General features: G+C 31.5%; 1 protein-coding gene across 1 annotated transcript; it reads left to right on the top strand.

The window, feature by feature from the left end:
- The first annotated feature begins 5369 nt into the window (after window positions 1-5369).
- On the top strand, window positions 5370-7325 carry LOC18019903 (regulatory protein NPR6). The gene is made up of 2 exons (XM_006402840.2): window positions 5370-5852; window positions 6345-7325. The coding sequence occupies exons 1-2, from the start codon at window positions 5382-5384 to the stop codon at window positions 7281-7283; spliced, it is 1410 nt and encodes a 469-aa protein (XP_006402903.1). The 5' UTR covers window positions 5370-5381; the 3' UTR covers window positions 7284-7325.
- Window positions 7326-12108: the final 4783 nt, after the last annotated feature.

Below are 12108 nucleotides of genomic sequence, written 5' to 3'. Positions count from 1 at the left end.
GTGATGCGGTTTAAATTATCTAAGAGATGACATCAAACGGTTCAATTATATAGTTTATATTATTTTGAAATAATTTACTAAATGTTAAAAATCTATGTTTTTTTTAAACAGATCCGATCTATGCATATATATTATATAGAATTCAGCTGATAGATAATTTATCCATAACAAACATAACTACGATCGACGATTTTATATGCAAAGCGCTGAAATTGCTCATGAGTTATATTCATAATCTCCAATAAGCTTACTTTCGCTGTTTACAAGCAGTTACAATAGTAAAGAATGAAAATAAATAATAAAAGGCACTACTACTAAATTAATTGAATAAAATGAAAATACGATACATAACAGCATGAGTTATATGAGTTATGAAGCGTGTGTGAAACAAGTAATACATTCAAAGAAGGACATGTCCATATTGTTTACTTGTTCATATTCGTTAGTTATTAACTGTTTAGGAACAGTAAAGTTTTCAAAACAAGTACAGTGTTAATTACATTAGCTAAGTGAATAGTTTTAGTTGTTCATTTACAACATATATATATTGATTACCAAAAAGGATTGGATACTAACGGAATGTATATAATTTAATGAAAAAGATATTGCTACACAGCAATATCGGTTATTATAGGGATTAGGTGTTATACTTTTAACTTTGCTACAAATTTGACAAAAAATTTAAGCTGCTGACAACTAAATTAAAATAAATAAAAGTAAAATTTTCTTGCCTATCAGTAAGTGATTATCAGAAGCAGCTATGAAGAGAAGCCAGCTGAAACATTAATTTTGCCTCCAAATTTGAAGAAGTTTAAATGTAATTAAGTCATTTGTTTCCAAAATCCTAACAAAATAATATAGATCAACTAACTTCCATATCGTTTGACTGGTAACAAAACATAAAAAACGGGTGCCGTGATTTCTAGAATCAGTTCATTATTTTTGCAGTTTTTCAAAAATGGCAAAACTTAATTCAAATTTTCTTATGGTTTTTGTTTAAGTTGCGTTAGTTCAGGAATCATTGTTTTTGTCGGCCGAGATATGTCTACCGGGATCCCTAATGATCGCTTTTGTTGGACATATTCTCTTTTTAGTCCTTAGTTACTACGGCTTGCTGTGGATAGTAGATATTAGTTTAATTTTTAAAGGAGATTTTCGGTTGATGTATTTGACTTGCGTTTTATCAAAGAAAAAAAAAGTTTGAACTGGAAAAAAATATCATGTATGAAAACAATCATGTCGGTAAGACACGTAATTTGAGATATGGCACTGAGTAACTAATTCGAATGTTCTGATTATTTTTTCATTTACTTAAAATCAATCATTGATTTGATTAATAAATATCTGTAGTAGGAATATTTTATTTTATAGATTTCCGTACTGATGGATCAAATTGTTAAGAAAATCGTCTAAAATTTCAATGTTTAAAAAGGTCACCTCACTTATATCTGAAGACCATCATTTACGAATGACATCAGTACTTCGAGATGATGCTCTCTATTGACACAAAATTCGCAAAGCTATACATCATATATAAATATATTAAAGGAAAAAAGAGATCTAAAATCATAAATATATCAAAAAGCAAAACCCTAGGATCCGGTTAAGCGAGGACCCACTGAAAGTAAAATCCATATCGTAATAAAAGAAATTAAATTATATAATTATATATGTGTGATTTTGACATATTAATATATAGAAAAGATATAATCTTTTAATATTTTTAAATTTCTGCATGGAAAAACATTTATATTTTAATTTTTAACGGAGAGTTTAATATAGGTTTTTTTTTCTTTCACTGAGAAAGAGAGTGAAAAGACAAGACAAACGTCAAATCGGATCTCTATCTTATCATACGACTGCCAGTGCCCTTCTTGTGTTGTCATCCTTCTGACAATATATATTCCACTTTTTCGCAACCATAACACAAATTAAAACCAATATATGTATATAATATTACAATATTAAAAATATTACAATATTAAAAAGCTAGATACATTTGGAAAAAAGAACAGTTTCTTTCTTTCTTTATTTTTCCTGTCAAAGCAAAATACGGAAACCAAAAGGAAATATTTATCAACCCACACGTGTGGTCCTGACTGACTTCATAGTGTACCATTTGAAGTATATAATTCATTCCAGAAGGGACTAGATTAACGGTCTGTCTGATGGGAAAACCATCTTAACAATATTTAAGTTTCAATACCCTAAGAAAAACAAACAAAGAAAATTAAGTTATGAGACATCTGCATGTGATAAAACAAAAATTAAAAACGGATGTCATTTTCAGCACACATTTCAAACAATTTTAATTAATTTGCCCCTATATCTACCAAAATCAGTAAGATGTAAATTTAAAGTAACAATTATAGATGATTAAATGTATATGTTTACATATGTTTACTATGTTTACATAGTAAGTTTATTAAAAATAAAAATAAACTTATTTTTATTTTTAATTATGTAAAAAATATTTCTTAGGGTTTTATACATAACTAAAAATAAAAGTAGATTTAAAGAGCAATATATATAAGTTTCGAATCTGAGTGTCATTACTCATTAAGCATAGAATTACTTCTTGTGCTACTAAATTTCTTTAACAGTTGTATACAACTAAATAAATTTCAATATTTAAATCGGATCATCTGACACCCCATATGTTTTCATTGGTTTGCCTTTGATTATATGTATATCATAAAACAACAATTTGTGATGTAATTATCTACAATACAATAGTATTGATGCAAAAAAAAAAATATATTAATTGATATTTTTCAATATGTTGGATTCATTTTTAAGCCGTAAATTCATATATGATCATTATTTTCATAAATATAAATTAGTGATTACATAATAATTTCTGCGTACAACGATGGGAACAGGCTCAAGAGTTTAATCATCTTTAACTTTCTTATAACTACTACTTTTATTAGAGTGTAAAGTAAAACTTTAAATTATATGTGATGTTTTGTATTCTTGAATAATGTTTTCAACAAGAATCAGTCAAAAATAAAAATAGATTACTTAGAAATATTATAGTGGCCCGACAGAAGAACCTGATCGGACCGGCCGACACGCATAGTCATGCTCCTCAACTATCCACCACAAATTTCTTAAAATTTACGTTACTTTATTGTTATTACTTTTGTGTTTTTTTAAGTTCAATCTCTACCACGCTTATATAGCTGATTTAAGCACATTCCGCTTCGGACGAAAGTGATCTAATTACTAAGCAAGCTTTTTTTTTTTCTTGTCTTTTATATAGGCGCCAATTAATCTATGGAATAAAGAAAATTCATGGAAAAAGAATAAACAGAATTATATGAACTGTAAAAACGGAATGGCTGAAATAATATGCGAAAACGAATTTAGTTTAGCTATAATCTACATTGTAATTACTTTATTTTTATATCTGTCAGTCACGAATCTTGTTAGATTCGCATAAGAAATCAATGTTAGAACATAAGTATCCCGAAACATAAAAAAATAACAACAAAAAGTATGATATTTTAGACTAAAAACCTTAATTAATGAAATTTTGACTAATAACCATATATCATCATATACATGAAGAATTTTTGTTTGTTTTTCCGGTTATAAACACGTCTAATGAATAATGAATAAAGACTTTGAATCAGTTCATTTAAATTCACGTCACCCCATCATTTACGTTTTATCAATCCTAATTTGTCATCTTGTAAAAAGAAAAAAGATTATTATGTGGAATAAAAAGTGGGGGAAGCAAGAGAAGAGAGGGTCAGAAATGGACCAACGGTCAAACGCCAAACAATCAAATCACATTTTTACTAAGTACAGTCGAGACTTTTGGTGGTTTTGCCTTAACGAATTAGGCCAATGTTCTTATCCATCACCGTCCTGTCCAGTTTACCATTTTTTCCCATCCTTACCTTACATATTAACAATTTTACACGCATGCATATGGGTTCTCATGTTGATCATGGTTGGTCTGTTTCTTCTGCGATTAATGAGGTAGATGCTTTAATATATATATATATATATATATATTTTAAGTTTCATATACGTGTAACGTTAAGCGGCACAAATCTAAACGCGACACATACATTGTTCCATTTCCATATAACTATATCAGTTTTAATGTTAAGAAAATTTGCTTGAAATAAATTTTTTAGTTTCGTCTACCATTTTAGTTTACCGTTTAAATCTCTTGACTGCATCACCATATATATTGAATGCAACCAACCAATTTTATTTAGCAAGTTTAGGTATAACTACAAACATTCGGAATATATGAATAGAAACATTCGGAATATATCAATTTATATACACTTTGTTATCTATTATTAGATTGTCGAACTAAAGTATTACCACAAATTACTTATATATAAAAAGTATTATTATTGATTTTTCTCATATTTTGTATCGCGACATGTATCCATATTTTGAAGGCCATAGTATTTGGCATTTTCTAAACATTTCTTCTCTTGCATCGAAAACCTTCATTTTATTAGCATTAGGTAACGCATAAACTCCATGTATATAATTTTCTTATATAACATTATGGTTTGTGATTGAGTATCATCACATCTATCGTGAACCAAGCCAAAAAGACAGGTGCCAAAGATTTATTGTTGGTTTTATTTTCCTTGCAGCTAATCAATAATACATGATTGTGTCTGCAACTAAAGTGTTTACGTGACACATTAATCAGTGGCTCATAATATTTAGTATTTACTTATCTAATCTAATCATATTTTATAGTTAGTTTCTCTCTCTTTCTTTTTAATTTTTTTATGTTTACAAAACTAATCATTTGTCTTCTTTCCATTTTGCATTACCCCATATGGATTCGTCCTGTATTCCTATGTTAGGCAAACCCGTTTCTCACTTTGTCATCTGCCTATTATAGTAACAACAGATATCGCTAATATTTCTCTTAAATTTAATTGCTGATTTGCTTCTGATGACAAAAAAAAAGGATACAAAACTCCAATTTGCTCCTAGCCAATAAAAAAGAGCGCAGACGTCGACATTAATCATTTTTATCGTCTTTCATTATAATAAATAAATGGATTGGAGACCCCCCGGTCCGCCCATTCAGATCTCTGTCTCTTTCTCTCTCTATATCTATACACACAAACCAATCTTTCAAGCACCATAGACTCTTTCAATCTCTCTCTTTCTTCATATCTTCTTCATCCTCTCCATGAGCTTCTAAAGATAATAGCTTGACCCTTTTTTCACTAAGAAATTTTTTTAAAGAACAAAAACTATTTTCTTCATCTTCTAAAAACTATTTTCTTCATCTTCTATAGCTTACCAAGTCAAAGGAGAACACTCTTTTTTGTAGTTCCTCTGAAAACCCTAATTTTTTATTTATCGAAAAGAATCAGCAAGGAGCGATGAGTAGTTCAATCGAGGAAACTCTGAAATCTCTGTCGTTGGATTACCTAAACCTCTTAATCAACGGTCAAGCTTTCTCTGACGTCACTTTCAGCGTCGAAGGCCGTCTAGTCCACGCTCACCGTTGCATCCTCGCCGCTCGTAGCCTCTTCTTCCGCAAATTCTTCTGCGGATCTGATCCTTCACAAACCGGAGCCGAAACGGCTCACCAAACCGGATCAGGAGCCAGAGCAGCCGTAGTGGGAGGAGTCATACCGGTTAACTCGGTTGGTTACGAAGTTTTCTTACTTCTACTTCAGTTCTTATACAGTGGTCAAGTCTCGATCGTACCGCATAAGCACGAGCCAAGATCGAATTGTGGAGATAGAGGATGTTGGCACACGCATTGCACTGCAGCCGTTGATCTCTCTTTAGATATCTTAGCCGCCGCTCGTTATTTTGGCGTCGAGCAGCTCGCGTTGCTTACTCAGGTTCTGATTAATTATGAAAGTCTCTTTAGGTTAATTAATGATTCTTGTTCTTTGATCTTGGTAACGTACTATTCCGATTTGGTTTGGTTGAGTATGAATTTTGAAACCCTATTGATGCTACACGTAGATGAATATAGATAAGAGTTGTTCTTGTCTTGATTTCATGTGTAACTAAGCTTAAAGATTGCTTGCATGATAGTGCACGTACTGCAACATTTCCGATTTTTTATCGTTTTCTATATCTTCCAATACCCAAACCCTTTATAGAATTTATCTTTGGTGAAACGTATTTTCTATCTTAATTTGAAAATAGTACTTTTGACTATTTGGATTAATGAAAACCCTTGGTGAAACGTAGTTTCTTTTGAGTATAGTCCTTTTCAATGAACATGCATATTGATCCAAATGAAAAATAAGTGGTGCATCATGGATGGTGTCTATAAATTGAACATGTTGTCTTAACTTTATTATTTCCCTTTTAATTAATCACAGAAACATTTGACAAGCATGGTGGAGAAAGCCTCCGTTGAAGATGTCATGAAAGTGCTAATAGCTTCAAGAAAGCAAGACATGCATCAATTATGGACCACTTGCTCTTACCTAGTCGCCAAATCCGGTCTTCCTACGGAGATTCTAGCCAAACATCTCCCAATCGAACTCGTAGCCAAGGTTGAGGAGCTTCGTCTCAAATCTTCCATGCCTCTTCGTTCCCTAATGCCTCACCAACATGACCTAACCTCGGCTCTAGACCTAGAGGACCAGAAGATCAGGAGGATGAGACGAGCATTGGACTCCTCAGATGTTGAGCTCGTGAAGCTAATGGTTATGGGAGAAGGACTCAATCTAGACGAGTCCTTAGCTTTGATTTACGCGGTGGAGAACTGTAGTAGAGAGGTCGTTAAGGCACTTCTTGAGCTTGGAGCAGCCGATGTGAACTATCCTGCAGGTCCCACGGGAAAAACCGCACTTCACATTGCGGCCGAGATGGTCTCTCCGGACATGGTGGCTGTCTTACTCGATCACCATGCTGATCCAAACGTTCAGACAGTGGATGGTATCACTCCTCTTGACATCCTTAGAACCTTAACATCAGATTTCTTGTTCAAGGGGGCAATTCCTGGATTGACTCACATTGAGCCAAACAAGCTCAGGCTTTGTCTCGAGCTTGTCCAGTCGGCGGCATTGGTGATATCACGCGAAGAAGGGAACAATAGCAATAACGATAACAACACTGTGATCTACCCTAGGATGAAAGACGAACACACGAGCGGAAGCAATGGAGGAAGTAGTTTGGATTCAAGATTGGTTTATCTAAATCTTGGAGCTACAAATCGGAATCTTGGAGATGGACATAGCAATCAAAGGGAGGGAATGAGCCTGCATCATCATCATGACCCATCAACGATGTATCATCATCATCACCATTACTAGGATTTTTTTAGCAAATTATCTTGTTATTAAGATCAAACATATTCAGGGTATGATTAATCTGTTGTTTTATGATCTTTTTTCTCTGTGTATATATCAATGCGAACACATGTAAACGTTAACTCCAAGAAGAATGGAAGGAGATGGGAAGAGAAGGAGAACACAAACAAAAGGGTCATATAGATGGAGAAAATCTTGGGTTATACGTTGACATATATAGGCTTAATCGATATACACATACAATTATTATCATTATAATCTAACAATGCATTTGTCCGGTCTCTTAGCTTTTTACCTTTGCACTTACTTTTTCTCTTTGGTGTGTGTGAATTAAGGAATTTGAAACATAAATCTATTGTCGTGTAAGATAGAAACAAAATACTTTTCGCCATATATATGTATAGAATATAAAGAAAGGTTCACAAAAGAAAAGCACAAAAGAAAAATGAAAAATGAAAAAGCCAATATATATGGAGATGTCAATGTCACTTCCACAATGTTGACCTCAGATACATGATTTGACATAAATGATTTGAAGTAAAACTATAGATGATCAGAATTTCGATTTCAAAAAAATTAAATCCCTCTTTCTTTTTTCGTCTGGAATTGTAATAACGAAACGTTAACATCCTTACACTCTCCCTATAATATGACCACTTTATGATTTGGTATATATTGCTTTATTTTCTCAATTTCATGAGTTTCATGAAGATGACTTTTTGACTAGAAGAACTTATCCGTGGAGAAAGTTTTGACAATCTTACCAAAAAAAAGTTTTGACAATGATCTACCTCAGTAAAGTCATCTTCATGAAGCCCTTAAAGCCGTCATCTAAGTGGAGAAAATACATACAAACACTTGCATACACATAGATAGTATAGTAGATCCTAAGATACATACACACACTTACACACAACGACGCGTATATGTGGGCCGTGATTTTTCAAATAAACACAATTGGAGTTAATTGATGTAAATTCAAGGCAGCTCAAATACATCTTGTTCGAACCATTACACCTTTTACCTTCCTAAGCCTAGAAAGCATTATGTCTACAACAATGCTAGGGGATACAATTACATTGCTTATGATACATATAGTTGGCCAGCAATATTTTGACTATATAACTGAGGTTAATTTAAGTCGTTTCTAAGAAAGCGATGCGGTTGAAACGGTCTAAGAGATGACATCAATCAGTTCGATTGAAATTGATAATTACCATACATAGTTTATATTGTTTACTAAATGGTTTAATCAATGTTAAAATATTTTAACAAAAACAAATACACTGTTCTACAATATTTGATTCTGGTGATAAATAGTTTTTTCTATAACAAACAGAACCACGACGAATAATATGATATGCAAAATGCTAAAATTTCTAATGACTTATATTCATAATCTCCATTAAGTTTACCTTTTCTGTATACAAGTGGTTTTTTTTTGGTTTACACCGTTTACAAGTGGTTAAGTAAAATAATGAACTTAAAAAACAAAAGGAACTACTACTAATATAATTGAATAAAATGAGAATACGATACATAATAGCATGAGTTATGAATCAATATGAACATGTGTGACGTGTGTGAAACAAGTAATACATTCAAAGAAGGACATGTCCATATTGTTTACTTGATCATATACCCATTCGTTAGTTATTATAACTGTTTAAGAACAGTAAAGTTTATAAAACAAGTACAGTGTTAATTAAGTTAGCTAAATGAAAAAAAAAAATTAGCTAAGCGAGTAGTTTCAGTTGTTTATTTACAACATTTATATATTGATCACGAAAAAGCATTGAATATAAGCAGAATGTCTTTAAATAAATTTAAAGAAAAAGGTGATTTATCGGTAATTTATTTTAGGGATTAGGTGTTATACTGAAAACTTTTCGCTTGATCTTGTGATGTAGTATAACAATTAAAGTTGCTAGGACATTAACAATAGCTTTAAGCTGGTGACAACTAAATTAAAATAAATGAAGGTGATGTGAAATCTTTTTTCCTATTAGAAATTAGTGATTATCAGACGAGGCTATGAAGAGAGAAAGATGAAACCACAAATTGATCCTTTGGATTTTCAAAATCCAAGCCTTGTATGCGATGAAAAGGAAAATGAAAGAGTAATCATCAGCCAATTCAACTTCCTTCTTCACATCTTCCTTCTTCACATCTATATATCTCCCAACTTTCACAGCATCATCACAAGTACTCAGTGTGTGAAACCTGAAGTCACCATCTCTATTTTGGATTACCTGTGAAGTCAACAACAACAAAACACTTAGTTTACCATCTGTGTTTATTCTTGTGATTGAAAATGAGTTTACTTACCTTTACAATCTCAATTTTTTCTGAGATTAGACAATTAGCTATAGAGTGGTTATCTTCCGCGCTACTTTAAGATTCACAAATTGTTGGTCTTCAATTTATCTTGATGCTCCATAACTCACTCCATGATCGTGATGTTGTGTGATTGTATTAGAAAACCAATGTTTTCATATATTATGTTATATAATTTAGTAAAATTAGATGAATCATCAAAATTTTATGACTAATTTTTGCACACTTATAGGATTATATGGTGTAGGTGATTGATAACTCTTAACAGTTGTGATAAAGAATGCTAATATGAATTACCAATACAAAACTGGTATCAATTAAAAATAATATCATTATACTACATGTATTATTGCTACTTTTTACCAATTTTGTTTACCACTTTTTTTCACCAACCATTCTTATCCTTTAAAACTATTTGTTATTTTTTACTGTTTTATATCCCCAATCAAATCCAAAAACAAAATAATTAGAAAATATGAAACCCTAGTTTTTAAAACAGAGAAAGAAATATTCAAAAAGAGATTGACTTAACCCATTCCAAAGAAAATAAAATGGAGGGCACAAGTGAATCCTCTTGATTTTCAAAATCCAACTGTCATAAAGATTGATAGCTTATTTTGTTTGCATTATAAAAAAATCACATGATCAAATTAGTAAAATCACATTAACATCGAACCCAACGTGCTTTCTATCTTTATATGATTTTGTAATATACAAAGATTACCTTTAGCTTTGTAGACTGATCCATGAACTCAATTTTCATCTCCTTTTGAAAAGTGTTTAGAGATTTCAATTTCTCTGCCTTCTCCTTAAGGATCCTACTCTCTAGAAAAGGATTGTAATTTTTTTTCTAAACTCTCTTTCTTTTTCTCTCTCTTTACTTGCTTTCTTTGCAGCTTCGAACCAAAGAGAAAGAGTTCAAACATAAAACACACAGAGAGAATTCTAAAACTAGGCCAAAATAAGACACATATTAAATTAAAATAAAGAGAGTTATCAACTTTGATCCAATAAGTCTCAAAGTTTAATATCTTGCAAACTGCCGTCGCACAATAAGTCGACAAAAATAAAAAACCAAAACAGAGAAAGAGATAGTTCAAAACAATGATTTTAAAATACAATCATGCAACATCACAGTTATAGAATGAAAATTTCTTTTAGGGGGAAAAAACACATAACAAATTTTTGTTTAACAATTTCCACTGTTGTGTGTTTTTTCCGTCTAAAAGAAAATTTTTTTCTATGATTATGAAGTTGCGTGATTATATTTTAAAGTCAATGTTTTTATATATTATATTATATAGTTTACTGAAATTAGATGAATGATCAAAAGTTTTTGACCAATGTGTATACGATTATATTTTTTCTTGCTTATAATCTTTTAAATTTTAGGAAAAAGAAGGCACAAAAGAACAAATAAAAAATGAAAATAACCAATTTTTATGGAAGTGTTAATGTCATCACCACAATATTCCATTTAACATGTATATTTTAAGTAAGAGGACAAATGATAAGAGTTTATAATTTTGTAGTCAGTGTGTGATATGTTTATGTTTGCAATTTGCTTAGATGTGTACTTTTTACCATGGTGGTCGATAGTTTTGTTTGGGATCTTTAATTTCATGTAAGAATAGATTTGTCGTAAATTTGAATCTGAAGTTTGAGACGTTGTCATGAGTACGTATTGGGTTATTACTTTTTATTCAAGTTGGGAAATACATTAGATGTTACGAACCAGTATTTTGATATCTGGATATGTAAAGCAGACCAATACTTTCGGTTAGTATACTATTGATGCATGAATACAGTGATTACTAACTAGCTAGTATATTTTTTGGTGGTGAAAGAAATTTTCAAAATATGCTTTGCTTGTTGTGCATTATGAATCAGCACGTAGCGAAGGAGAGCCATATTTAAATATGAAATGCAAATAAGTGATATACGCGTATTTTCTCGATATTCCATAATACTTCCATTTTGGTGAATCTTCCTCCTTCCAAAACCATAATTACGAGTTTTTTTACATAAAGATCAATAATGGCAACAAACAGAACATGCTTTGTTGCAGGAACATATATATATATTAAAAAAGAAGAAGATAACAACAGATAAGGTGCGTATGGTATATAACGCATCTGGTATGAGCGTTTACGAATTCCAAATGTAAATTTTAAATATCTTGAAGGCCAAGAATTTGTTCGAACTGTTATATATAGTTAGGTGTTGAGTTTGGGTCCTGCAAAAAATTTTAAATCTCTTTCTGTTTCTCTCTATCTAACTCATTTTCTCCCTCTCTCTCTCTCACTTTAAGAGTTTTTCATTGAAGGATTGAAGATGATGCGTTTGGGGCTCCTCCGTAGGCTCATGCAGCGTAAGTTTGTTTTTTTTTTGCTTAAGACGTTTACTCTCTTTGATCATAGGCTCTTACTTTTTCTTTTGTTTCTTTTTTCAAGTTTGTTTACTCTATAAGTCGGTTTACTCGTTCATTTCT

Source organism: Eutrema salsugineum, unplaced genomic scaffold (genome assembly GCF_000478725.1).
Source record: "Eutrema salsugineum unplaced genomic scaffold, Eutsalg1_0 scaffold_19, whole genome shotgun sequence".
Taxonomy (NCBI): Eukaryota; Viridiplantae; Streptophyta; class Magnoliopsida; order Brassicales; family Brassicaceae; genus Eutrema; species Eutrema salsugineum.
The sequence above is the reverse complement of the archived record's forward strand: the minus strand, read 5'-3'. Positions and strand labels throughout refer to the sequence as shown.

Bases quoted from the DNA above. Each gene is read 5' to 3' on its own strand.
- LOC18019903 (XM_006402840.2), top strand. From the start codon at position 5,382: ATGAGTAGTTCAATCGAGGAAACTCTGAAATCTCTGTCGTTGGATTAC. The intron at 5,853-6,344 runs GTTCTGATTAAT...AATTAATCACAG, and splicing joins AGCTCGCGTTGCTTACTCAG to AAACATTTGACAAGCATGGT.